At 45.8% G+C, this 26,933-nt stretch overlaps 1 protein-coding gene across 14 annotated transcripts; it reads right to left on the reverse strand.

Moving 5' to 3' along the window:
• Positions 1 to 23: 23 nt before the first annotated feature.
• On the reverse strand, positions 24 to 26,531 carry THRAP3 (thyroid hormone receptor associated protein 3). 14 transcript variants are annotated; one of them, XM_058856493.1, is made up of 14 exons: positions 26,425 to 26,531; positions 21,294 to 21,352; positions 17,481 to 17,705; positions 17,115 to 17,197; positions 13,425 to 13,585; positions 9,590 to 10,495; positions 7,447 to 8,187; positions 6,708 to 6,880; positions 6,161 to 6,272; positions 5,824 to 5,908; positions 3,344 to 3,528; positions 2,552 to 2,744; positions 1,777 to 1,926; positions 24 to 1,509 (listed from the first exon to the last, which is right to left on the reverse strand). In XM_058856493.1, exons 5-14 carry the CDS (start codon positions 13,559 to 13,561, stop codon positions 1,288 to 1,290), a joined length of 2,904 nt encoding a protein of 967 aa, XP_058712476.1. In that variant the 5' UTR covers positions 13,562 to 13,585; positions 17,115 to 17,197; positions 17,481 to 17,705; positions 21,294 to 21,352; positions 26,425 to 26,531; the 3' UTR covers positions 24 to 1,287. The 14 variants fall into 14 exon arrangements, with proteins under 14 accessions (XP_058712476.1, XP_058712475.1, XP_058712480.1 ...); XM_058856492.1 differs by having other exon boundaries at positions 17,481 to 17,708; XM_058856497.1 differs by lacking the exon at positions 26,425 to 26,531 and adding an exon at positions 21,718 to 21,847.
• Between the last annotated feature and the right edge of the window lie 402 nt (positions 26,532 to 26,933).

Consider the following 26,933-nt stretch of genomic DNA (forward strand, 5'->3'; position numbering starts at 1 on the left):
CTCAGGACACAAACCAAGCAGAGTTACACCTACGACTTATTTTATTGTCTTTTATTTGCATAAACAAACTTCGGGGCTTTGCTAAACAGGAACTGTTCAAGTCAAAACAAACCAAACTCTAGCTGGTGTGTGGGGAACAGCACAGCAATCCTGGGGAGAGGGACAGGGGGAGCATGGGCACGGCTGTGCCTCCCCGCCCAGGTTCACAACCTGGCCGGGAACCCTCCACAAACTGCTCCAGAATATCTTTAAAGTAGAAGATAAAAAGAAATGCATCCTAAGGGCCATCCTCAACCAGCTCTAGAGGAATCTGCCTTTTGGTTTTATAAAAAGATTAATAAAAAATATTGAAAAATTCTCATCTCCATTTATATTTTTTCCCAAGAAGAATTCGGAAGTTCCTTAGAAAACTGTCACCTTGGAAAGGGCACTCGGGTCACAACCAGCTGCAGGGAGGAGACACAAATGCTACAAGCAGTTTGGGGGTCCAGCACACACCAGGCCTAATAGTGAACACAAACAGTGGCCAGAAGTAGGGTGTAAATTTTTTTTTTCTCTTTTAAACCATGCTAATTTTGTTAACTTCCAACATAAAAGGAAAATAATAATTTTTAAAAGGCCCTAAACTCAACTGTTACATAAAAAAAGGTCAAAAAAAAAAAAAAAAGTCATAGCAGTTTGGTCCCAACAAGTGAACATTTAGATGTTTACTCACATGCTTCATTGTTTTCTTATTTATAAGAACCAAAAATAATTTCCAAAATCATCTCTGAATTGATGCTACTACGTATGTAAAGGCCTAAAATAAGCAGAATTTAGAAAATTGAATACACAATAGGGGAGGAAAATTTGAGCGGGTGAGTAAACCCCGACTGTCACTGGGTCAAATTATAAAAGAAAAACAAAATGTCAGGACAGGTGGGGTCAGATGGGCACAAGCTAAAACCACATTGTCCTCAAAGCCTGTTACCAAAAAATAACTGACCGACCATAAGGTCACAGAGTAGGGAAAATCTGGGGTCTCACCCAGCGCTTGACCGTATCCAGTCCAGAAGGGAAGTCTTTGGGAAGAGAAACTCCAGGAGTGGATCCGAGCGTAAATGATGGATCAGTCCCAGTCCGTGCTTGGGGAGGCTGAACTCTGGAAATGTAGTTAAATAGCATCGGGATGGTTTCCGAGCTGCTCTCCAGGGCTCTGCTCAGCACGTGGGGATCACCCTGACACCCCAGCACCAGCCTGACCCCTCCCCTCCTGCCAGGGCTCCCAGAAGTGCGCGGACCCCGTGGCTACTCGGCTGTCGTCTGCAGGGCGTCCTTTTCCTCCCGGTTTTCCGTTCCGCTTTCGTCGTCTTCGATTTCTCCCTCTTCCCCACTGAACTTGTCATGAGCCCACTTGGGGCTGGTGCTGGACTTGCGGAACATGAAGCGGCCTCTTCCCCGGGGGAAGGCGCCACGGCCGCGGCCCCTGTTCACCCACTTGTCCGTGCCCTCGCCCTCACGGTCGTCGTGCTGCACGGGAAGCCAAGGACAGCAGGTGAGACAGGCTGGCACTGCCCTGCACCGCGCCTCTGCGACCGCCCTTGGGAATCCACTTAATGGGAACCGCTCTACAGGGAGCAGGAACAAGCTCTCTTTAGGCATGAGCTGGCAGCTGCCCGTGAAGCGTCACCCAAAGCCTTACCTGGTGTGTCAGTGACAGTGGGTGCTTTGACCTCTAAAGCACCTGAGACCAGACACACCCAGAGCACATGGGTGTCTCAGCACCCAGGTACGTACCAAGTAGTATTTCTTGCTCTTAGGTGTGTACTCGGGGTCCCACTCCTCCTCTCTGCTGCGCTTCTGGAAGTCGTTGTTGCCGCTGCTGTTGCTGCTATTGTTGCCTGAGAAGTTCCCTCTGCCCCATCCTCTCCCTCGAGCTCTGAACTGCTGCAACAGCAACACAGGAGAAAAACAGAACGGCTTCAGAGGCAGTATCCTCCCACCCCAGCCAGCTTCCAGGGCTCCCAAGATATCCAACATCCCTTATCTGACCATCCAAAACATGGATGTAAAACCTACCACTAAAGCAAGAGGACAGCTTTAGCACGGCCACACCACCCCCTGCACTTGTGGGTTTGGGTTTTTAGTTAATCTGATCACACAGCACATCACAGTTCCTGTAAAGCTGGTGAGGATCACAGAGGCATTTCCAGGGCAACCCCAAGCAGATGAGATCACTCTGTACATGGACTGCAAACATGAGTGTGGCCAAACCCCAACAGAAGCACAATGTGTGCTCATCGGGATTCTCAGCATCACTAAAGCACAGAAGCTTCCAGGCTTTGTTCTGCTCCTCCCATCTGGAGCTTGCTGCCCACAGCACATCCCCAGCAGCCCGGTTTATGCCCCAGAACTGGAGTGATTCCACTATAGCTCATCACCCTGAGGGCTTCTCCTCTAGGGCAACTTTAACTGACTGAGCAACACACAACGACCACTTCCTGCCCACTTTGAGAATCAACTCTCAGGGCACAGGTGGACAACATTTGGGTCAGGGGTGGAGAACACTTACAAAGGTTCCTCTTGCTCTTCCTCTCTCATTTGGACCAGTGAATTCCTTAGTCCCAAGCCGGGACTTGTCAAAGCCTGTGGAGCTCTCCTCCCTCTCCTCAGTCTCCTCGGGATACTCCTCTGCTTTGACTGAATGAGAGGACCACGAAGATGATGAGCTGGATCTGGATCTCTCACGCACCCGTCGGTGTTTCCTGTTTCAGTGATGGGAACAGAGGGGAGTGCCACACAACAGCATTAGAAACTCAGCTATGATCCATCTGATAGAAACCCACTTCTTTATCACTTTCTTATCAATGCCATGCTCTCCTTTTCCTACTGAAAGAGGAAAAGACATACTAAGAGCTCAGGTTCTAACACAGGGCCCAAGATCTCTCCAGAAGGAACTTGTTGCTCCTTCCTAAGGTGTTTACACCATCTCCTCTCAGCTTAGCATGCACCCATGAGGTTTTAGTAAAATGGAAAATTAAGCTAGTAGAAAAGGATTAAGTGAACATCAAAGCCAAGTCATTTTAACATGGCCATTTCTCTCTGACACAACAGGAACAAGAAGGAAAAGTGACTCACCCATCCTGACACATGGAGCTTTCCCATCTACCTTTTACAATTATTTAGTGTTTCTGAGAGATACAATGATAGCGAGACCACACACAGAGGAGTAGCTCAGGCCACTGGAGGAGTTATGTCACAGGTGCACAACTGTGTGCAAAACTGTTGTACACGGTGTCGTCTCCAACCTGAGCAGCAGAGACACAGGAGGCACAAGGAAATGGCTACTGGGTTTCCTACATACTTTTTCTTTGAGCCTTTGTGACTTTTCTCCGTTTTCTCAGTTGATCTTTCCCTTGAGTGACTTGAATCTCTCGAGTCCACCGACTCCCTGGATTTATCGCGTTTAAGATCTCTTTCCTTATGTTTTTTACGGCGTTCAATATCAAGGCGCAGATCAACAGGGTCATCCTTATATTTCCCTTCAGCCTACAAATGCAGGGGAGAGGGAGGGCAGAGTTGAACATGAGGTCTGCAGTGCCCCAGCTCAGCACCATTTACTTTGCTACTGACTGCACAGACTTCTGGAGAACTGGAGTTTAACTGAGCACTAATGAATATTCCACTTAAAGATGTCAAATAATGCACTATTAAAGTCTGTCTTTGTCAGAATTCAATCTTCCTACTTAAAATCACTGCTTCTTAAACTTTTAATCTCCTCTTTAAACAGCATTAAAATAAACCGTCTGCTAGAGGGGAGTGAGACATGGAAGCTGACACTTATTGTACACCACAGCCAGCAAGGATGTGAACAACTTGGGAATCCCATCCAGCTGACTATGGATCACAAGTACAGTGTGGCAGAACTCTTTGACGGCCCATGGGTGCACCTGAGGCCCTGCTGAGAGCCTCACCTGGGCAGAGGCCAGAGGGATTTTAGTCCCCAGGTCTAGAAGTGATACTCTGGGAGATGCAAAAGCTCTTTGCTGCTTGGTGCTACCCAAGATTAGTGATCCAAGGGGGAGGAGGAGGCCAGTGAAAGGCAGCTTCCAAGAAGTCTGGGAAAAGGCCAACATCCCATGGATAGGGAGGCGTTACTACATCTGTCAGGAAGATTTACTTGGTGCAGATGCCACCTGCAGCTCCTTCCCCTGGGCTGGAGGGCAGCATGTGACAGGTGCCACAAAGCCCCACAGACACATCGTGTGTGTCTCCCACAATCCTGCCAAGGCTGCTAAAGCAAGCTGGTGTCTCACAGAGCAAAAACCCACCAGCTGCATGAAAAATTAAAACTAAATTTACATTGCTAATTAAAAACAAACATAAAAGACACCTGGTAATGCTTGCTTGGAGCTGTATTTAAATTGGTACTTCAAGAAGAGATTAGGAGTTTCTCTGGGAAAGGAGCAGTTATTTTCCCTGTGCTTCCTTTGAGCCCTGTGGCACCTGAGTGAGATTCTGCTTCCTGCCCAAAGTGACAGTGGCTGTGGTTTGAAAAACAGGCAATTGGGCAGCAGGAGGACTGCAGGAAGCCTTACACCATGTTGGTACCAACACCCAGCCTCAGCCATTGCTACTGCATTTACACAACACTCATCCTTGGGAACTGTACAACTTGATATGCAACATACATCAAATTAATTGTCTTCAATTAAATACAAAAGGATTAGTAATTCTCTAGCTGTTAAATTTTTTACTTACATGAGTTTCTAACCACTTTTTTGTTTAAATAAATATGTCAAATAACGCAGGAGTGAGAGCAGGCATTTTGTTTTGGTATTTTGCTCTTCTACTTTCCCCAGGCAAAGAGCTTTAATTTCTACTCTGAGAATAAAACTGCTCCCAACACGATGGATGACAGATAAGTGACAAAATCAGCAGCAGCTCCCTTATGTGGCACAGCAAACACCTATTTGGGTTTGGGAGGGCACGTCTGTTTCACGGAAGGCTGGCGAGCTGTTTGGAAACCACGTTTATAACACACTCTGCCAAGCTGATGCTCAGAGTTCAGGCCCATCAAATCCATCTCACCATCGTCCATGTCAAGCCACAAGTGTGTTTGGAAAAAATCGAAAACAAATATGAAACAAGTAAGGTTTCAGCAGGACTGGTTAAAATCTCTTCAATGTAAATATGTATGAAGGTGAATAAACAAAGGTTAAAATCTCAAACATTTTATGTTAAGCCTTTTTTATGATTGTTTACAGTGAGTGCAATGGCTTAACATTCATCTACTCAGCAAAGCTAAAACACTCAAACCCAAATGCTCTGGATCTAAGACAAGTGCTGAATGTTAAAGTAACAGCAATCAACAGAAATGGCACAGTCAGTTGTTAGAACAAAATTTATAATAGTGTAGCTTAACAGTGTATCTGCTTTAGCTCAGCATTTAGTTTTACTTTCCTCTTTTTGACATGCATGTCTTTGAAAACATGGTTGGCAAAATTGCACGTAACAATGGAGTTAATCATACTTACAAGCAGAAAAATATCACAAAAAGTCTCTTCTCTCATCATGGGCACTTGTTCCAAAAATCCTCTCTTTTTTCTCAAGCTCACCTCAATTGACTTTGGGGTCATTTACCATAGTCTAACCACTTCACAAAGGTTGTTGATACACTTTTAATAAAAATTAACCCTTTGTAGTTCATTTTTAGAATTATGCCCATCCTTAAAAGAAAAACACAAACTTAAGTAGAGAGTAATTTAAACAAAAACATCACTGTTAAGTTCATGCCCAATGCACTCATTTTGTAGAATTAAACTAATCAGAGTAACAGTTCACCTTGAAGCCAGGATCTCTGGAGCTTTTCGATTCCTCTTGAGAGAATCCATGTTTTCTAAAAGTACTGGGAGATATATCTATCCTCCTAAAGCAAAAAAAACAATACACAGATATAACCTTGCTCCTAAGAAGAACCTGAAGATTTTAGATCAAATGTTCTTTAAAGCAGACTAGTATTTCCAAAGGTATTTAAAACTTGCCATATTTTTCCTTTTTTTTTTTTTTTTTTTGTCTGAAGATAGTTATATACTTGAATTGTTCTGGAATTATTCCAGAGTTTAAGAAATGAAATGTGGAATAGTTCTGCAATGTTAAGACAGTGTCTAATGGCACCAACCTGTGGATTTCAGGGCTCTTTTTGTTTTTAGCTGCATCTTGTTCCATTCCTTTCTTTAGATATTTGGTAAAGCGTTCGTTCAGTGTCATTGCTGAAGACCCAAAGTGATGCTCTGTCAGGGGTTCGAATAAACAATACCAAAATATTAGTGCCAGTTTTGTAAAAACACAAAGCCCACCCATCCCACAACTTCTTAAAACCCAGGTGCAGGTAGTGAAGCACCGTGGGGATAAGCTCTAATGCTGCTCACAAACTGCAGTTTCAATTTTTGGAGTTTCAAGTGAAATGAACACAACTTCGTCGAGTGAGTCACAAATTTATCAGAACAAAAAATTCTAAGTCCCAGACTCTGAATATTTCTCAGGTGAAAACACCACCTGTGCAGAAGAATATTTATGTAAATAAAGATGATTGTGACCATGCTGCTGCTCTCCTCTCTGGAATATCTGCCGGAAAAGAACTCCAGGCATTTTGAGTGCACAAACCCCACTTATCTGGGCAAAGGAGGAGTGAACCTTCGCTGAGGACACACGGACTGCTGACCTACCTCTTACATGATGGACTATAGTCACTATGTGCTGAGCAAACAGCTCTGAAGGGCTTCGCTGCGACTGAGCCGACTGGATGTGATGGAAAATCGAGCGAAATTCCTGCTCTTTCTTGTTGCTGTGCACAAGATCCCGGCAGAGCTTGCGCTCCTGAGCCAATATGCCACTGGGACTGCAAAAAGGAAAGCCCATGAAAGAAGAATGGAGTGAAGGGAAGCAATTTAAGGTGCTTAATTCTGCAGGAGCTGGGAACTCACTGATGGTTTATGTTGTTATTAGGGAGGCACCCTCAAATACTCAAATAAATGAGTGAGGAGCTCTTTTGAACATCCCTAAATAGACTGCTCCATGTTAATTCACGATAATTCAGGTCACTCTTCTAATGCTGCATGGAGATTAAGAGTAGTAAAATACATGGCAGAGAATCAAATGGATTTAAGCAGCACAGTAGCTCCCCTGCACAACTCAGCTTCCCTCAGCCAGAAGCCACTGAGTACCTGACTCCATCTGGGACTCTTCCCAGAGTCTGGTGCTTCCCAAACTAATCTTACATTAGATTAGACCACAGCAAAGATTAGGAAAGGTTAGGAAAAAGTTAATCTCTAGCTCCCAAAACCACAAACTGTGATGCAATATTGCTTAGCCTTCTTCACACTTGGCAAGCACATGGGGATCTCAGGAAGAGAAACAGGAAAAAACATCACAACTGAGACTGCTCAAAAGCTGACAGATCCTTACCGTGCAAGATCCTCGTCGAAGGAATCCATTCGAATATTGACCTGGGCCTCACGAGTAATGGAAAAGGATGATTTGCCAGGAGTTAGCCCCTCTACTTTGGTGCCTGGCTTCTCCTTCACCTCAGAAGCCTTCCTTGGTGGAGGGGAAGAGCTTTTTTCCTGGCTTGACTTGTAAGTGGTCACTCTAAAATTCTTTTCAGGTACAAAACCCCTGTGACCAGGTTCGGCTCTCTTGGATCCTGATCTGTCTTCTTTTTTGGATCTTTCAGAATAGCTTTCCTCCTCCATTTCATCAGGTTTCCTTTGCTTCTCTTTTCCAGGTGGCAAGAACACCACACCTTCCCACTTTCCTGACCTATCCTCTTCTTGACTTTTACTTGAAGTCGCTACGACTTTAGACATAAATTTGGGCTCATCATCAAATTCTGAATCTTTCCGGCCCTTTGCCTTCTCTTTCTTGTCCAGCTCATCTGTTTCATCTTTCCCATAATGACCTTCCTTGTGGAACTCTGGGACCTTGAGCTTGTCAAAGTCATCCCTGAACTTGTAGCGCTTGGGCGATTGGCTGCCGCGGTATCCCTTCTCTGAGTCAGCTTTCGATCCATATGAGTCAGATTTTGTCTTTCCATCTGTTGATCCCAACTCAGAGAAATTCCCTTTTTCTTTACTTTTTTCTTTCTCAGCATTTATTACTTTCTGGTCTTTGTCTTTCCCATTCTCAGTCTTCTGCTCTTCCAGATACCTGATCATAAATAGACATTACAGGAAATTTCTTATTAGAGCTCAGTGAGGACAAGTCTTTAGTTCATAAAGTCAAACTTCAGAGAACACTAAGATATGCATGTACTGAAAGCTGCCTCTAGGCCCTAAAATAATTAAAAAGTCAAGCAGATTACTCAGCCTGAATTCAGACTTTTGTCTCACTAAATCCAGCAAATGTACAAGGACATATGCATATGTACAAGGATATGCAGAACTGATGGAATGAGGCTCAAAGACAAATCAAACCCAGCTGACCCACAGATGCATTGGAAGGAAAAGAGGAACATCTTACCCACTCAGTTTATTTACTTACAAACCTGGTTCAGGAGAATAACACATCAAACCTTTCATATTGGGCTGTTCTGCTTTAAATAACACACTGGAAATAAAAGCCTCAAAAGCTACTTCAAATTTGGGATGCAAGTTTCATAGGTAAGCTAAATATTTCATGACAGACTGCAAACACAAATAAAAGCAAACAGGTTAACAGAGGAGAATATGCTGCTGGGAGAGATAAAATACTTCTGGTGAGAACAATTCAGCTGGTTTATAGCATCTGAACAGTTTTAAAGCATTCACAAATGAAAACCCCAGCTCTGTGGGACAGCAGGAAAGCCCACAGACACCAGCTCAGTGCTTTGGAAAGCGCAAACAAAGAGTCACAGGAGTTTTTTTCTTTTTTAAATTTCAGACATCCTTAATATAGAATCAGATCAAACCATCAAAAAAATAAAGATTTGAAAGCACTTTGTGAATGGTGCTGTATCTTTTAAAACAAAGTGTCACCTCTGGGCACAATCAGTAGTGGATTAATCAAGAGAATGATGGAAGCAGATGCCTTCTGCATGGAAGGCTGTCTTCATTTTAGAGATGTATTTGGTGCTTTAGTTTCTCATCCTACCCACACACACAGGCACAAGCACTGCAGCTGCACCTGCCTTGGGCTGCTTACAGCAGGATATGCGGTAGGATTTAATTAATTTCTTTTAATTTACAGTACCTAACAATTCCAGAAGGCAACACTAAAAATGTTTATAACCAACATGTACATAACTGGGAAATGTGAGCTTCCAGCTGCCAAGAAACCTCCTTGGGCAGTCTTCACTTCAAGTGTTCATGAGCTGTAAATATTTTTGCAGGGAATACATAACAATCTTTAGAATTATCCAAGTTGGAAAACCAATTCCAACTTCCTACAACTCTGGGCTGTCTGTGCTTTTTCCATAATTCAGACAGGACCAGGCCCAGAGTGGCAGTGTGCTGGCACAGCTCCTCAGCTGGAGCCTGCCCCAGCCACTTGCCTTGCTCACAGGGAGCACCCACATGTGCAGCTGGCTCCTCGAAAGTAACCCAAAACATAACCCAAAAAGCACATCACTTGCCTCTTGGAGAAGGCTCCTCCCCCAGGAGCTGTGCCCTCCTCCTTCGGTGTGGCCCCATACAGCGAACTGACCGGTGTGGGGCTTTTGCACACCGGGCTCTTTCTGGTGGGGCTCATTCCTGCCGAGCCATGCTCGAAGGGGCTCTGGTGGGAGCCCCCCTGGAAGGAGGTGGAGCCACTCTGGGCAGCAGAGCCCATCGGGGATGGGCTGGAGCGTGGCGGGCTCGGCTTCTGCACGGGGCTGGGCCGTGGCGAGCGCCGCCGCACCACTACCGACTGTAGCGGGCTCTTGAGGGCAGGGCTGCGCTCCCGGGGGCTCAGCTCTGACACCGACCCTCTGGACGTGGAGCCCGTGCCATAGCTGCTCACATCTTGCCATGGTTTTGATCCCTCGGATGCTTTGGCATCTTGAGCTCCCGCTCCTGAAAACTGCTGCTCCTTAGACTCATCTCCTTGGTTATCTCCTGCAGCCTGGGATGCCCGGGCATCCTTGGAGGATGATTTCTTCTCCTTTCCAGATTTACGCTTGGAAGACTCAACCCGACTATGATTTGAGGATGAGCGGGAAGAGGAAGACCTCCTTGACCGGTCAGAAGATGACTTATCAGAATTCCTGGAATGACTTCTGGACCGTGGGGAAGGAGACCTTCTCTTGGGTGAGCGGGAGCGCGACCTCCCCCTGCGAGGGCTGTAAGCCTGGCGATAGTTTTGCCAGTTGGACCTGTAATTCCCATATCCTCCTCGGTTGTATTGGCCCCAGGGATAAAACCCTCGGTTTCGGCCACGGAAATAATACGGTCTCCGGTATCCTCTGTTATGGCCTCTGAAATCACGGTTCTGATAGACTCTTGGATGGTTCCTTTCTCTGTTGTGAGATGGAGAATAGGATCTTGAACGAGACCTAGAACTGATTAAAAAAAAAATTACACAAATATTTTATGTTATAGTTTCTTTTTACAATTTATTTTTAGAGTTTTTTCATCTGCCACAACTTTTTATTTGAAGACTTACTAAAATAAGACTTTGAAAAACTCGATCCTAAGCTTTTAAAAGAAATTTCTTTGGTTTACCCTTATCTGATTGAGGTACTACACTTTGCCATGAATAAATTGCAATGGAAATAACTTGCACCTGTGATACTGTCAAATATTTGATTTCAGGATCATTGCAGAGACCATGATAAGTACACATTGCTCTCAGTTTTGCTGGGATGAAAATGGCTGCTATCCAGCTTCAGAAAAAGTGACAGATCTCAAGTGTCCAGCCCTTAACAACTCAAGGTCACAGTTACACCTCACCCACAAAGAAGTACTTTTTATGGAAATCACACTACTGTTACTGGAACAGACCCCAAATCTCCCTCTCTTGTCCCAACTTCAGATGCGCTTTAAAATTCTAATAATTTTATTAGATTAGATAATCCAGATGAAATCTCACTTATTTGTCAGGCAAGTTCAATAAATGGCTACACCCCAAGAGCAGCAGGGCAGCAGTGGGTGAAGGGCACGCTGCCCTATGGGTTTAAGCTCCCAGAGGTGCATCCCATGGCCCCATCTCATGGCATTCCCGGGCAGGGACAGCGCTGGGACATCTCTGCCAGGCGCCACCAGGTGCCGCTGTGGACGCCCCTGCCTGCATCCACAAAACCTGAATCCAGGAACGCACAAACCCTGGAAAAACGCAGATTCCAGCGGCTAATTGTCCCAGCAGTCTTTCCCATTAAATTGCTGCAGTTGCGTAACTGTTTAAAAGTCCCCCTGTAGCTCAGATGCCAGAGGTACAGGAAGGACTGGCCAAACTAGGAAGTTGAAAAAGAAAAGTTTTCCGAATGGAATTTTAGTAAATAACATTCATTGGAACAGTTTCCACAGCCCTTTCTTGCATTCCAAGCTCTGGCTCTGACACACACGCTGATTGTACTCCAATGGACATGAACTTCCTCACACAGATCTCAGTGCTGCTCCTCACCTGCATCCCAAACCCCCAGAACCAAGGTAGAACAACCTGCTGTTGGAATTCCTACATGGTTAGCACACACGTGCAGTCAGAAATTAACTTTAGTCCTGTTCTAATTTCTTCCTCCTACCAAACAGGTCATAGTTTAACAGGAAACTCTTACTCATACTCCAATCATTGCTAACAAACAGCTCAATGACCACTTCAACAGATTTTTCAATCCTTCAAACAACCAACAAACTTATCTGAGACATTTCTTCATTCAAACAATAGCGACCAGAAGGAAAAGCAGAGAGACAGGAGGCAAGGACCAGTTATAACAAGCTCTAGTCCAAGGCATGAGGAACACAGACAATCAATTTTCAGACAACTGCTCCATCTGTGATCAATTATCAGCAAGGACCTGTTGTACGATGCTTCCAAAATCTGTTCTAGTGCTTTACAGAGGCTGCAGCAGGAAGATTTTGCTCCAAAAGTTGCAGAGACTATTTACCAGAAATCTTTTTAGAAAAATACAGTAAAAGTTATGCAGTAAAAGAAACACCAAAAGTGATAATTCCCCCAACACTGCCAGCCCCCAGAACTGTTAGCACTGCACTGCTCCAGGGCTAAATGCCCAGCATTTACAAGAAGTGAGAAATAAAGTCATCAAGAAAGCAGAATGTATTAGGCAGACTCCAACACAGCACTGTAACTTAGCAGAAACAGCAAACCTACCAAAAGAAGAAGAAAACTATTTGTGGTGCATCCTGAAATACGCAGCAATGGCCTTTTACTGAGACCCACCAGACCTACCTTAGAGCACATCCCAAAGCCAAGGGGGGCTGGGCTGACCCCCTCCATTCGGACTCCTTTTTTTTTTTAAAAAAAAATGAGTTATTTATAAAGCACAAGTAGCTTCAGCAGCAGCACAGAGGAAGCAATCATATTCACACAGGGTGCCTTTTTCTCAACTGCCAAAGTTCCTTCACAACTAGGAGATATTCCCAAATATGCATGGATCTTCCAGTGTTCCAGCTTCCTTCTGCAAAGAGCTCACTTGGACTCAAGTCTCCGCCTCTAATTTAGTTTTGTCATGTCCTTCTTTCTCCAACTGTACATTCATTAGAGCATCTGTATTTTTAAAATTTCTAACTGGTAACACTTGCATGTGTTCACAGCCCAGTGGTTTCCAGAATATGTGTTATTCATATGAGTGAAAAGGCAGGACCCCATTACACCTCATCCAACCGCAATGGTTTCGCCAGACGCAGAATGCTTAGCCAAGAAAAAAGATAAAAACTGACATCCAGGGAAGAAGACACAAGTCTGTAACTGACTCAGAAGCAATTCAGGGAGACAGGAACAACTATTATACACATTAATCATTTCTTAAAATTAACTTTTAACAGCAAAATTATCTTTTATCCACTTTATCCCTCCAGGAGGATCTTCCCTGTTACCTGGCTCCTGCATGCTGAGGGGAGGGACAAGGGAATATAAAGAACTGTCCCCACCTTTCACAGGAGTGTCTAAAATTGATATTAAAACTTGCTTGAATTCATTTCTCAGGAGGGGAAAAGCACATGACATTTGCAAAGACTCCTCAAGTCTGGGATCCAGTACATTAAAGCCTCTTTAAAAAAGACAAAGTCTCAAAAGAAAAATCTTTACTGTGCTGACAAACATCTTACTCTCCTAATTTATTTATTTATTCACAATTTATTCTCCCAAGTGTTTGAAAACACCCAACCAGCACAGGCTGGCAGGAAACAGCCTGAGACACAGGACATTATCTGTCCTGGGATCTAATCAAAGTCTTTCCCTGGAAAGAAGCTAAGTGACAAACCACCTGCAAGGGAGGAAAAGGCCCATTCCAGCCTTTGGCGGGGCACACTCACCTCAGTCTGCGTTTCCTTGACCGTGAGATAGAGCGGGAACGGGAGCGGGATTTGGAGAAGGATCGGGAGCGGGACCTCGATCCAGACCTTGAGCGGGAGGAACGGGATCCAGACTTGGATTTGTTAGTTTTAGACATCTTTGCAAGCACCTGTCAGTGCACCTGAGGGAAAGAGGGAAATAGAAGTATTTGAGAAATTAAGCATGTGGCTGGTAGGAGAGGACAGACAGGTTGGCAGGCTGACAGACTCCAGGGACGTGGAGCTTGATAAGGCTGGAAATAGGAATGTTTGAAGTGCCTGCTAGGAACAGATGAATAGTTCAGAATAGAGGGTTTCTTTCCATCTAAAGGGGAAAACTGCAAAAAGAATAAAAGGCTCTAAACCCAGAGTAATCACAAATGAAAGTGTGACAGTTGAAAGCACCAAGTTAATGCAAACCTGGGAAGAGGCAGGGCCACACTGCTGGCTGAGGCAAGGACACCTCTAGAGGCAAACTAGCCCATGGAAGTGAAAATTCCATGTAATTGCAGCCACATCCCTGTCTCTGCAGCTAGCTGCCACTGCTTTAAAGGATAGGAAAGAAATAAAAAAGCTTTCCATCAAAAACCCACCCTGTAAACTTTTATCTAAACTTTCAGAGGCAATCAAACAAGAGTTGATACTCCAAGTCACAGGAATGTGACCCTATTTGCACAGCTCTGCTCAGGTTCATGCTTGTGCAGTTCCTGCAGTTGCTGCGATCAGTCACCAGCATGCATCACCCAGCCAGGAGTTCTGTTGCAGCCAAAATAAATCCGATGTCCTTCCAAATATTCAGAGACCGAAGAGATTACACTGTAGCACTAAATGACTCAAAATAGCTATAATTATGAATTACCTGGGCTATTTTCAGGCATGCATCCAGGTAAAGGTTAGAAAGTCCCTTAGAAGATGATTCAGGGAATAGTCTGACCACAGAAATCTTTCAGTTACACCCTCCCTGATCTGCTCTCCTTTACCAATGAGTGAAATTTGCACTAATTGCATATTCAATAAGTTATGAACAAACTTCCCACCTAAAATGACTAATGAAAAAGAGCCAGAAATAAAAAGGAACTACATTAGTACAAAGTTCATTTTTTTTTTTTTACCCACTGCTTAAAAATAGAGACATTCAGGTATATAAACACAACTGATCAAGTGCGGCTGCTGCTGCTATTATCCATTTTAAGGAAATTCCAGAGGACTGACTCGCAATGCCTTCACTTTCAGTGGCTCTCCAAAATTACATATATGGTTACCAAAGGCTTCAACTTCTGCCAGGGCACTTCCAGGAAAAGCACAATGCCCAGCACAGGAGCAGCTGCTGGGAGAGTGGGTGGTAGTTCATCACCAGAGCTGAGACTTCCTAGAAATGGGAAGCTGGCTTTTATTTTAAAAAATCACATTACATGTTCCCATTCTTCCCTTTACCTATACTAAAGATGTTAGATCAATTCAACTGAAGCATTTGAATATATTCCACATCAGAAAGCATGCAGAAAAAATAATAAAATTTATGTTCCTGTTCTGCTAGGAAACGATAGAATTTGTTTTATTCCCTGTTGCCCCAGGGATGAAAATCAAAAGATACTGCCACAGATAACCAAAGCTTGTTCTTGGTCATTTTTCAGGGAAGGAACATGTGAAAGGATAATTTTCAAGTATTTCCTTTTAATTAACTGAATGTGTCTGTTGAACCACTTCCTGCAACACTTCCTACTCTGTTGTCCACAACAATCCAATGCTGAGCATTGGAAACCAAAACATGGAAGAGGAAAAGAAAGAAATGGTAACAGGAACTACTGCAAGATACAGAAGATGTGGCACCAACTCTCAGGAAGTCCCAAGAAGACCCCAAAATAGATTTTAAGTATATCACTTTGATCTGTTTAATAGTTTTTGCCTTTCACGTTGATCTACAGTACTTCCCAGCCAAATCACCCTGGTGTGTGCAACATTTGCCAAACCCTCGCGTCTTGGATTCTTTATCTCTGCCAACATTTTAAAGTTGATTCATTCCTAACACATGAAGTAACTCATACTAGGATAGAAACAGAGTTGCTATGGTCTATCAGCACTCAAAAGGTTAAACAAACTGCACACTGGAGTCAGGTCAGCTCCCTTAAGTTAACTGCAGCTGTAAACTTACTGTAATACACATTTCGTTTTAAGAATGACTGACTCAGATAAAATATGCTCAGCAAAATACCCTGCTTTGAAAGCATCTGTTCTTATAAAAAGGATTTTTTTAAATAAAGTGGTGCCTGTAAGTGAAGCAAAGGCAAACTCTGAGAACAGCAGTGGCTGCTGACCTCCCACTCCCATTTTTTCCCCATCATTCCTATTTTTCCCCTGCCCACGGAGCTGTGCCGAGGGCACACAACTCCTGGAGATGCTGTGTCTGGCCCTGAGCAGGGACTGCAAGTGGAAGAATTTGCACAGTGCTACGGGGACTCATCCTTAATCTGCCCTGCCCAGGTCCCACTTCCTTCCTACAGCTACAGAACCCCCCAACACCAGCTCCTCCTGCACCTGGGGAAGGGACAAGGCTGATGCTGCTGCCTGATCCAGATCTCCTCTCCCAGCAGGCAAGCGTGACTACACACATCTGAAGGGTATGTCCTGCTGCAAGCACTGCCAGGAATTTTCAACTTTTGGTTTTTGGTTTGTTTCTTCTGCAGGCCCAGATTTAAGCTGTCCAGCAGATCTTCCCAAGGAGTGTAGTCTCCCGTCCAAAAACAAACACTGTTTTGGATGTGATCTGTATGCTGAGTTTAGAAGTTCTGGTAAGGCATCACCCCCTGGGAAACGGACACCTGACAGCTTGTTCATCTGTCATAAAACCACACTGTATAGAGCAAACTTTGCCTTCTCCATTCCAAATCCTCAGGGCAATCCAGCAGACCACTGATGGAAACAATAGAGGAGCAAATGCTCCCACTAAAGCACCACGATGGACTTTTCCCAGAAGGCAAATTATTGTCAGGACACAGTGGCAGGAAAGTTAATGTTTTACCTCCTGACATAAGCCAAAAAAGAAGCACAACTCTGCTTCACTCTGCAGCAATGAAAAAAGGTCACCATCCAGAGTCTTTCACAGCTATGCACTTCAATGAGCTTCCACAGCTTTGGAATTTAAATGTTCACAATAGCCAAGGAAAACTTTTAAGGCCACTGATTGAAATCACTGCAATGCTCATGCAAAGAACAAAAGCTGGAGGAAGGCACATGGCACAATATGGGACTTAACACTTAGATCAGTGTGACATTTAAAAATCTGGCCAGTTATGGTATCTGAGGGAAGCAGTGCTCTTCTCCCAAAAACCATCAGGGAGTAAATCTAAAGATTAATCAATATACCATTAAAAAACCAAAAATAGGTACTACTTCTTCAGTACATCCAGGATTTTTTCACTAAATTGTTCTACTTTACCCTTATATTTCGCAGTTAGTTGGGAAGATAAGCCCAAACATTCTAAGACACAAAGCTGATTTTTTTCTTCTAAACCTGCTCCATATCTTTTGCACAGCAAAATTATCAGTGAAAGCAGAATTTTACCATTGTTGCATAACTTGCAGCATGCCCAGAAGAGAAGGGATATAAGACCTATTACAAATCCCAAGACAGGCGGTTTTACCTCTTGTGAATATTTTATTTGCTGTGCCTACCTGCTTCAGCAGGCTCACACCTTGCACCTTTCTGTCAGACTTCACCTTCTCAGCTTTGTCAATTATGAAATCAGGAAGAAAACCTGAAATGAGAAGAAAATACATCTTTGTACATGCATTGCTGTACTGCCTCCAGAAGTGAACTGGCTGCCCTAAGCTCCTGCTGCACCCAAAAGGTCCATCAGATCCCCAGTGTTTCAGAGAGCACACACACCACAGCTGACCAGGAATTTTTTCATGGACTTTAATGGAAAATGTAGGTTTCAAAATGATAGTTCATGCTTTCAAAATTTTAAGTCTTCTTCCTTCCTTGCTCCACCTCCCCTGCCCCATCCCACCTGCTGTGACACACATCTGTCAGTGCACCTGTACAGCCATGCTGGAGTCATTTCTCTCAGCCCATTTGAATGGTCTTACTGGGCTCAGGACTAAGGATTTTCCCATATTGTTAAAGGAATCCACAAGCCAACAGAAACAATTCTTTTCCTGACAATTCATCCATCAGCATATCGCCGTCATCCAAAGGAGCCACCAGTCCACTGGGAGCTTTTCTGACAGGTCTACAGTTACATTTCAGAATCCTTCCATGCACTGCTGGAGGGGCGGAGGTTTTAGAAGAGAAAACAAGAGTAAACACAACCTCAAAAATTACTCCATTTTATTAAACCTCTGATCTAACAGCAAGAATGTCACTTACTCTGTGTTCAGCCATAAAATAGACTTGTTTAAAGATATTAATTTCTTGTCCTTACTTCACTGAAAAAGCAATTTTCAAGTAGCCTTGAAACTTTTCTCTGAACTGGTGATTAAGTCCTGTTCTCACCCAAACGGGAAGGTGGTGTTGCAAAGTTCAGTGATTTTGAAACCCTGCTTACCAATCTTGGGAAAAAACCACAAAGAACAGCATGCCACAGACCTTCTTTTATTATTTTTACTGTTGTCTTGTCCACCAGTCTTAATGTCCATAAAAAGAAATCTCAACTTATATCTAACAAACACCTTTGACTTTCAGCCCTTCACAGTGGCAGAAAGAGTCTGCCATACCCATTATTTCTTGCTTTGTGACAGAACACTTGGGTTTTGGGGGTTTTTGCCTATTTCCCAAACTCCACTGTTACCACCAAGTTTTGCTACAATCCCACACAAAGGTGTCATCCAAAGCAAAACCTGGATTCTTCTTTGGAGAAAAATACTATTCTTGTATTTAGAGCACTACTACAGAAAAAGGAACCAAGTCAACACACAACAGGCAGGAGTAGCAGACACTTCTTCCAGATAGCAAAAGTGAATTGGGAAACATGCTCAATGCTCTCTGCTCAAGTAGACATCATAGTTCAAGAGCTTCTTATTCCAGAACACTGTAAAGAACACTTCTATGATCCAAGGCATGGGTCAAATGAAAAACATTGCTGGCTGTCAAAAAGCCTTTTTCCAGGAATTTGTTCCCTGTTTCCAACTGGCCTGTATTACTTTATGACTCTTTCCATCTTCCACTCCTTTGTTCAAGGTCTTTCAGGTAGCACACGTCGGGATTTCTGCCCTTCCCCAGCTGTTGCAGAACAGCCCTGCCCAAAGCAGCCAGCTGGCACAAGTTCCAGCTGAGCCCACTCCATCCCCAGGTGTCAGTGAGGATCCTGCACACCGAGCACCACAGCTGGGCAGCTTGGAGAGGGAAAGCCAGCACACACCTCCCTGCCAAGGCAGCTGCTTGTGTTCATATCTAAGCATAAACCACAAAACACCTGGAAACAAGTGACACAGCTTCTGTACATGCCTCAGACACAAGCACAGTGTGGTGAAATTCCTTACAGTGGTTTCCGTTTATCACACGATGTTTGCAAACATTCAGCTCGTAAATATTAAGTTTTGTAAAAGCATTTCTAGAAAGCTCTCTAGAAGTGCAATAGGAAAACAAGAATTTGCTTTTCACTGGCTAGCATTTGTGTGAAGCTGTTGTGGTTTATTTTGCTGTGAGGCCCAAAGCAAATGAAGTGGCACCTCATTAGAGAGCACATTTCTGCCCGAGCCTCTTGGCATCCATTTGGTGTCACCAGCACAGACACTCAGCTTGGGAGGAACAGCTGAACTGCTCCTTCATTTGCTCAACACCCTTCATTATCAGGGAAGAAAAAAAATTAATTCTCCTTCTGCCAGCTCTACAATTCCTAATCCCAAGCTCCAAAACCCAAACAAGATTAGTTCATTCTGAAAAAAAGGAATAATCCCACAAAACACCTTACCACCAAAGTGCACTCTGTATAATGAGGCAACAACAATCACTGCAAAAATAAGCTTATAAAGAGTTGCAGCTCTCTCCACGTCCCTTAAGTGCAGCAGCAAGTGCAGAGAGCAGACTCATCTTTGTTAGCTAATCATCCAACTCTTAACACCTCACTTTCTACTGGATTCTTCCTTTTCAAGCTAATTTTTGGTGCAAGACCAAACCTTAAGTATGATCTTGGTATCAACAGAACACTTGAGGGGACGGGAAGAACCACCTGCACAACTCCTACAGCCATCCAGGGAGCAAATTAAAATGTTAATTCTAATCAAATTTCATTGGGGAAACAAAAAACAGTATGATTATTCTTCCCTGATCCAATGCCAGTGTGTTTTCAGAAGATTTATGACGCACATTAACTCAAGTTACAACTAAACCTACCGAACTCCTCAGCAAAAAATGTCCCAGACAACACTGCTAAAAAAAATGACCAAAAACCCAACCACAAAACAGAGTGTTCTACTCTAACATGTGCTAAACATACTTGAGGAAAAACATCCAGAATTATTCTGCCACAGCAAGAGAAACAAATTTGTCAGCACCAGTTTCAATTTCTCTCTAGTCCATGTGCTTTCAAAATTAAGATTTTCCTTCAAGCACATTTGGGTTTTCACACCATTAAACTAATCCCTAAAGAAGTTTAACCCTGAGCTCCAGCCCTGGGCTCAGATAATTAGAAGCAGGTTCTATGGAATGGCTGGAAGAGTATTTACAGGTTCTTCTGGAAAGGACTGATTCTGCAGATTTTATTGCTTAACAATCCCTTTCCAAATAACTTGACCAGCTACAAACCCCAATCAGTGACTTTTCTGAAAGTGGGTACTTGAGAGACACTATTTTACAAATATTTGAGCTTAAAAAGTCATATGTAGTTATTCAGACAGTTTAGCTCAAGGAAACAATCTGAGAAAAAGCTGATTAGAAATCTGGGTGCTTTTGTTATAGAATTTGGGTAGATGGAATTTCTACTAAACACAGAAGAAAATATCCATAATTTAAAAAAAAAAAAGAAAAAAAAAATTCAAAAGATAAACCAACCTATTTCATCAGCTTTTTCCTTCCAAATTTACACAGCCTGTGAAAAGCAGAAAGATCAGGTCTTTCCCCAAATTGATGGTTTTCTCACAGCACAGCTGTACTGTTCTGAGCAACTTTGGATGCAAACTGACACTCTGACAACACTGCTGTGAGGGCTGGGAATCCGTGCCTGGAGTTTTGGAACCCCCACAAGAAGCACAAAATGGTCCAATTTACTTTCCTTAAGCAAACTATTCACAAATCAGCTAACTGAAAGAATTCAAACTTGTGTGTAAGTGAAGTTCTCAGCAAAGGGAGGATGATCTGTGCCCTCGAGGACATTTCCATCCTCTCAGGTGTCTGCCAGCTGGAGCCCAGGACACCGTGCATGCTTGAAAAACGTGGAAGTTCTGCTTCCAAATAAACAGCAAGTAACAGAAAAACTGTTTGATTTGGGACTCTTTGGAATTTCTTCTGCAGCACACAGTACAGTTACAGCCAAAACAGAATCTCTTGAGGGATTGCAACTCTCCACACATTTAACCTATGAAAATACTAATTCCATCAGATTTCATTTATAAGCTGAAAAAAGCAAAACTAATCACATATTCTCAAGCCAGCACTTCATTTATCTCTACCTTAACTGGAATCCCACTACCTCAGGGGAAAACAAGGAAAAGGATTTCCATGACCTGCTATAACATTTAAAGTTTTCTAAATATTTTTTTAAAAATTGTGGCATTATTGTAAGGACAAGGCACCAGACCAGGCCATCCCTATGCTCTGTCAAGCTTCAAAACAGAGGGAAATGCCTATCCACAGGAATCCTGTACATATGGAATAAGCTTATTTGAACAATTTTCTGTGCTGTGTTCACTTACCTTGTACAAGTGTCCCATCAAATGTGATTCTAAACACTGCCTCTTTAGAAGCGATTGACCTAAGTGAAAAAGGGAAAATCAAATTTAAGCCAAACCAGACACTGGCAAATCCTCTTATTTTAGGAGCACAGGAAAGGATTCTGATTTCAGCCATTCATCCCAGCACCGTTTCCCAGTAAACAAAGGCTGCCAAAATAACCTCATTTAATCAGACAGTACATACACCGGTCTTAACTTGGGAAACCAATCTCACCCACAGCCCCACAGGAGCAATTACTGTAATTATTTCAGATGTAAATTACAACATACAGGACACCACCTGGTATCACATGTCCAGCCCCTTGTTAAGGCACAGGTTAGTTACCATCATACATGCTGAGTCTCAGTCCCTGGAGGACTGAATTCCAGCCCGACACCCCATCACCTTCAGTGCTCCTTGAGCAGTCACGCCCAGGAGGCTCCTTGCCCCACTTTCCTCTGCTGCTCTCACTCAGCCAAAGGTAGGAGTGACCCCAGCAGCAGCAGGAGCAGTGCCCAGCTGAGCCAGCTCCACACTGTGGTCCCAGTGGGGGCTCTTTGGGGTTTGCACACCCACCTCACCCTGTAAATCACAGCAGGCTAAAAATGGCCGGGTGACGAATGTGGAGGTGAAATTGTGAGCAGGGCACTTGCTCTGGGATCACTGGAGACGTGAGCAGGGCTGTGCACAGGCCTCCCTTGGACACCAGAGAGGCAGAAGCTGTGTTCATGTGTGACAGGAGCAAGGGCATGGACAGAAAACCCGTCCTTGGCGGGTAAACAACCCCCAGTGAAGCTGGGTGTCATATCTGTGTGCCATTAGCTTCACTTTTTTTTCTATGGCCTGGCAGCTTCCGGTTACCATGGAGTGAGGCAGTGCAAACACCATTCCCAGCTGGCATGAAATGTGATCCCATGATTTCACTATTCATAGCTCTGACATGACAAAGCTAAATTAAGCAGGAACTCTTCACTTCTCTAAACTCCCAGCAGTGACTCCCCCAGCACTCAGGCTCTCCTAACACAGTTTTTCTGTGAGAAGGGGAAGGATGTTTCCTTTACGGTAGGAGTCTCCAGACCCACACGCCCAACCTGTCATCTGGAAACAAAATGGCACCGGCTCCTTCCCAGACACTGATTTGTCCTGGCACCAGCAGGCACAAAGACCTGATGAGCTGCTGGGGCCAAATTTAACAACTTCCTCATCTTGGGACCCACTACAGAATCCAACAGAGCAGTTAAAGCTTTTTTCCCAGGCCTGTCCAGCATGGGCACTGCCATATCCAGGAACAGGGGCAGCTCAAGGGGTACTGCCACAGCCCCACTGCCACCAGTAGCTGTCACACAGTCTGGGACCATGAAATGTCACAAGCTCCCCAGAGAGCCAGAACAGCTTCTGCAACCACCACCACCATTCCCCTCTCTTCCAATGCCCGTGGCCTGAACTATGTGGCTAAATATCCTGAAATTCCTGCCTCACCAAAGAACTCCCTGCACTGCCATAATTCCAAGGAAACCACATGACCCAAACCCCACATCCCTGCCCTGGTACATGCAGCCATTAAACACAGCTCAGGATATTGTAAACTTTTCCAGAAACGGAGAAAAAGTTCAAGGACTCCAGGGCTGCTCAAACAATTAATGAGTTCCAAAACGACAAACTGTCATTTCACAAAGACAAAGCCAAGTGAGCTGAAAAATACTCAAACTTCTGGCAAAACCACTCTATTCCTTCAGGGATACAGCTAGGGACATCACGGCCTCACAACAAAAAGAATCCTCAGGATTATCCAGTCCAGCTCAGCACTCCCTAGGCCTCCCAAAGCAACATTTCTTTAACTGCAGAGAAAGTGGGAGCAGGTAAACCAAATTTAGATCTGCTGATGTGCATGGATTGTCACTTATGCTATATGTTGGTGCTTTATAACCGTAACATTTTTGTTTTCTAATAGCAATACCCATGTCAGAAAGTGTTCACCAGCTTTCCTGAAGCCTCAAACACCTCACTGTGAGCCCACATGCCTGGCTTGACCCAAATAACTTTAATAACTTTAATTTTTTCCTTTAATAGTTTACATACTTCCTGACTTAAATGAACTGGACAAAGCAGCAGATAGCTAAATTATATTATCATAGCCCCATCAGCAGAATACCCATTTTATTTACAACACACGACAAAGCATTACTTCCATGAAAAAGAACTAGAAGCGAAGGTCAGCGCCCATGGCTGGTCCAAAGCCCCAGTGTCCAGGGAAGCCTCTTCCCAGACAGCCCTTAAGCACTGACAGCAGAACTTTTTTCCAGACACACAACTCACAGAGAGACAGGGAATTAGGAAGGATAGAAAACAGCAGGAAGTCACCAGGGTATAATTCAGCAGAGACACGGGCAGGACTCCTGCAGACAAAGAACACCAGCAGGGATCCATCGCTGCTCACACCTGCTGCTGCCAACATAGCCTGGGCAAACATGTGGCTGCAGCCAGAGCACACTGTTCTTTACAGCACCTTGGAAAGGCACCTCCTTCCCAGGGCCAGGTCTTTACAGATCCATTTAGGTTGGAAAAGATCTGCAAGATCATCAAGTCCAGCCTGTGACTGATCCCCACCTTGTCGCCCAGCCCAGAGCACTGAGTGCCACATTCACATGTTCCTTGGACACTTCCAGGGATGGGGACTCCAAACCTCCCTGGGCAACCCCTCCCTTCCAATGCCTGACCACCCTTTGTAATAACCTGACAAGTAAAAGGCTTTATCCTTGGATCTCTGGACAAAAAGAACGTGAAAATGAGATAAGGAGCAGCAAGGCATTGGCTGCCCTGCACCTCCCTCGTCCCATGGACAGGACTCCAGCTGGAGGGGAAGGGTTCAGACCTCAGAATTCTGCAATCCCCTGTGACCAGACAGTAGTGTTTCCAAATCAGACCAAGGCCCATTCACCAGATCACTGCCTCAGGAGCAGCATTCCCAACCTTCAGCTGCCTACGGACATTAGAGGTAACTGTTCAAATCAAGTTCTTACTTGCCCTCCATGTTCCTGCTGAAGCAGGGACAATAATTCCTAGAAGGAAGGATGCAATTCAAAAATAGGTAGCAGCACCCAAAGAAATGTTAGACAAAAATCACAAGGCCCTAGACCCTTTCAGAGGATCCTATGACACAAAAATGTACATTTGCAAAAGCTCTCTACAGTAACTGTCTTCTTTAGTCCTTTCATCTGCTATGAGATTGTGCAACTTGTAAGAGAGGTCAAAAAGCCAGCCATTTCCTCACTCCATGCTCAGCACCTGTAAAGTTCCAGAGCAGGACACAGAGCAGCCATGGAAGAAAGCACTGCTGGATCCTAGCACTTGCCTTCCTGTGCCTACACCTGACTGCCTTTGAGGGAACCTGAGAGGCAAAGCTTTGAAACACCTTTTGAGTGAGTGAAGGCAAAGTTGTGACATTCAATCCCTGGGAGCAGCTCTCCCAGCCTGACACTCACCAAGGGCACAGTAAAGCCCACCCAAAATGTCATACACCATCAGCACTGACACAGCATCTGCCCTCACTCCCTATGAGAGGGAATTCTTGAGTCCTTTCAGAGGGTAACTGGATGATTTAATTGTGCTCTCGGGAAAAGCAGCCTGAAAACATCCATTTGCTGTTATGACACTGCTACTGCAGCAATAAAAGCTTTTCTCTTCCACCACGAGTTATAAGACATCTTCCAAATGGTTTTAAATTGTTAATTTCAAGCAACAAACCAGTCAGTCCTTGTGCCACAGTGTCTAGCACATCACTGTACCCATAAAAATCAAGGAGTCCCCCACCTCTGACCTGAGAGGATGCTGCTGCATGCACACCACACACACTGAGTTCACCCGCTCCTCCCAAAGCAGGGCACAGGGAATGGCTTCATACTGAAAGCGGGTTTAGATCGAAGCTTAAGGAGAAACTCTTCCCTGTGAGGGTGGGGAGGCCCTGGCACAGGTCACCCAGAGTAGCTGTGGCTGCCCTGTCCCTGGAAGTGTCCAAGCTGGGATAGTGGAAGGCGGCCCTGCACATGGAAGGGGTGGGACGCGATGAGCCTAATGGTCCATTCCAACCCAAACCATCCCATGATTCGGTGATTCTATGGAGCTTATTCCATGCCAATTCTATGCTTATTCCATGTCAATTTCCACATAAACACCCAGAAACCCATGCACGAGAAAATACAGTGACAATCGGATAGACTTCGAAATTCATTTGTAGAAACCCCCAACACGTTCATTTCCCCAAAACAACACGAACTAGCAAAAAAACCCTTTATCAGTACACGAAAAATGAAGACTCAGGCTTCACACGTGCGTCTGCGCCACTGCAACGCCTCTTCTGCCACATCGCCTGAAGTTCAGCCAAACTTCACGTTTAAGCAAGACACAAAGCAGGCAGTGAGAAAGCACGAATCTCTCCTGCTGAACCGGGAAAAAGGCCGTGCTGAGCGCCGGTGCGGGACGCTGCGGGAGCCACGCACCCGCAGGGGTTGGGACGCGGTGTCACGGCTGCGGCCCCCTCGAGCTGCCGGGCCCCGCCCGCCTCCTCGGTGGCCCCGGCAGCGCCTCCCGAGCCGCAGCAGCACGCGGAGCCCCGGACACCGGGATGGGACCTCCGGGACAGACCGATGCGGGGGAGAACCTAAAGGGCACGGCTCAGAGGCGCGGGTGGAGGACAGGGATCTCCGGGAATTGGACAGAGGAACAGTCTGCGAAGACCACAGCCAAACACGAGCGGCTCCGGGAAAGGGCCGGGCAGGCCCAACCGGCCCCGGGGCCGCGAGGAGGCGCCAAGGCCTGGCCGGGCCCAGGCGCACCACGAGGCGCCGCTGGGGCCGGGCCAGAGCGGTCCCAAGAGCCGCGAACGAGCCTCGCCCGGGGACATGCGGGGCCAGGAAACTAGGAAAGGGGGGGGAGCAGCGCCCCGGTGAGGCCCAGGAGGGGCGGGAGCGGGGAGTGGGCAGAGCCGGGGCGAGGCGGCTGCGGAGGGCCCAGAGAGGAGGGAGGGTAAGAGAAGCTCCCGGTGGCGGCGGACGGGGCGGAGCAGGGACCCCGCGGACCCCCCCCCCCCCCCCCCCCCAGTGCCCCTGCACTCACCGGCGCCGCTTCGCCACGGCCCCTCCGCACCAGGCGCCCCCTCCGCCTCCGCCTCACGCACTTCCGCCCCGCGCGCGCGCTCTGCCCGCCCGCAGGGGCCGCCGGGACTCGTAGTTCGGCCCGCGCAGCGTGCGCGGGATCCGGCGGCTCCGCCGCCCTACAGCTCCCGGCAGGAGCCGCGCGCGCCAGCCGTCACATCCGCCTCCGTCCGTGGCGCGGCAGTGCTCGCAGCCCTTCCGGCGGGGAGCGGGACCGCGGGCGGGAAATGGCGGCGGAGGCGGTGACGGGGCGCGTCCGCCCAGCCGGGCCTGACCCGGCCCGGCCTTCTCTGCCGCGCGGGCGGCCAGGGCGCGGCGCTGCCCTCGCCGAAGGGGCCTTGGGGGGCCTCTCCCGTCCAGCCCTAATGATGCAGGCCCCGGGCTCCCGGTTTGTCCCATGTGCAGCTCCTGAGGGCCCGGGAGGGAAGGCCCTGCATGCTGGTGGGGCAGCCAGGATGAGGTTTCCCCCCC

Source organism: Poecile atricapillus, chromosome 24 (genome assembly GCF_030490865.1).
Source record: "Poecile atricapillus isolate bPoeAtr1 chromosome 24, bPoeAtr1.hap1, whole genome shotgun sequence".
In the NCBI taxonomy this organism is placed as follows: domain Eukaryota; kingdom Metazoa; phylum Chordata; class Aves; order Passeriformes; family Paridae; genus Poecile; species Poecile atricapillus.

Excerpts from the sequence above, each read along its gene's own strand:
- THRAP3 (XM_058856498.1), bottom strand. The coding sequence starts at position 13,561 with ATGTCTAAAACTAACAAATCCAAGTCTGGATCCCGTTCCTCCCGCTCA. Across the intron at positions 10,496-13,424 it reads TCAAGGAAACGCAGACTGAG|TTCTAGGTCTCGTTCAAGAT; the intron begins GTGAGTGTGCCC and ends TTTTTTAATCAG. Across the intron at positions 3,529-5,823 it reads CCAGAGATCCTGGCTTCAAG|GCTGAAGGGAAATATAAGGA; the intron begins GTGAACTGTTAC and ends CTGCATTTGTAG.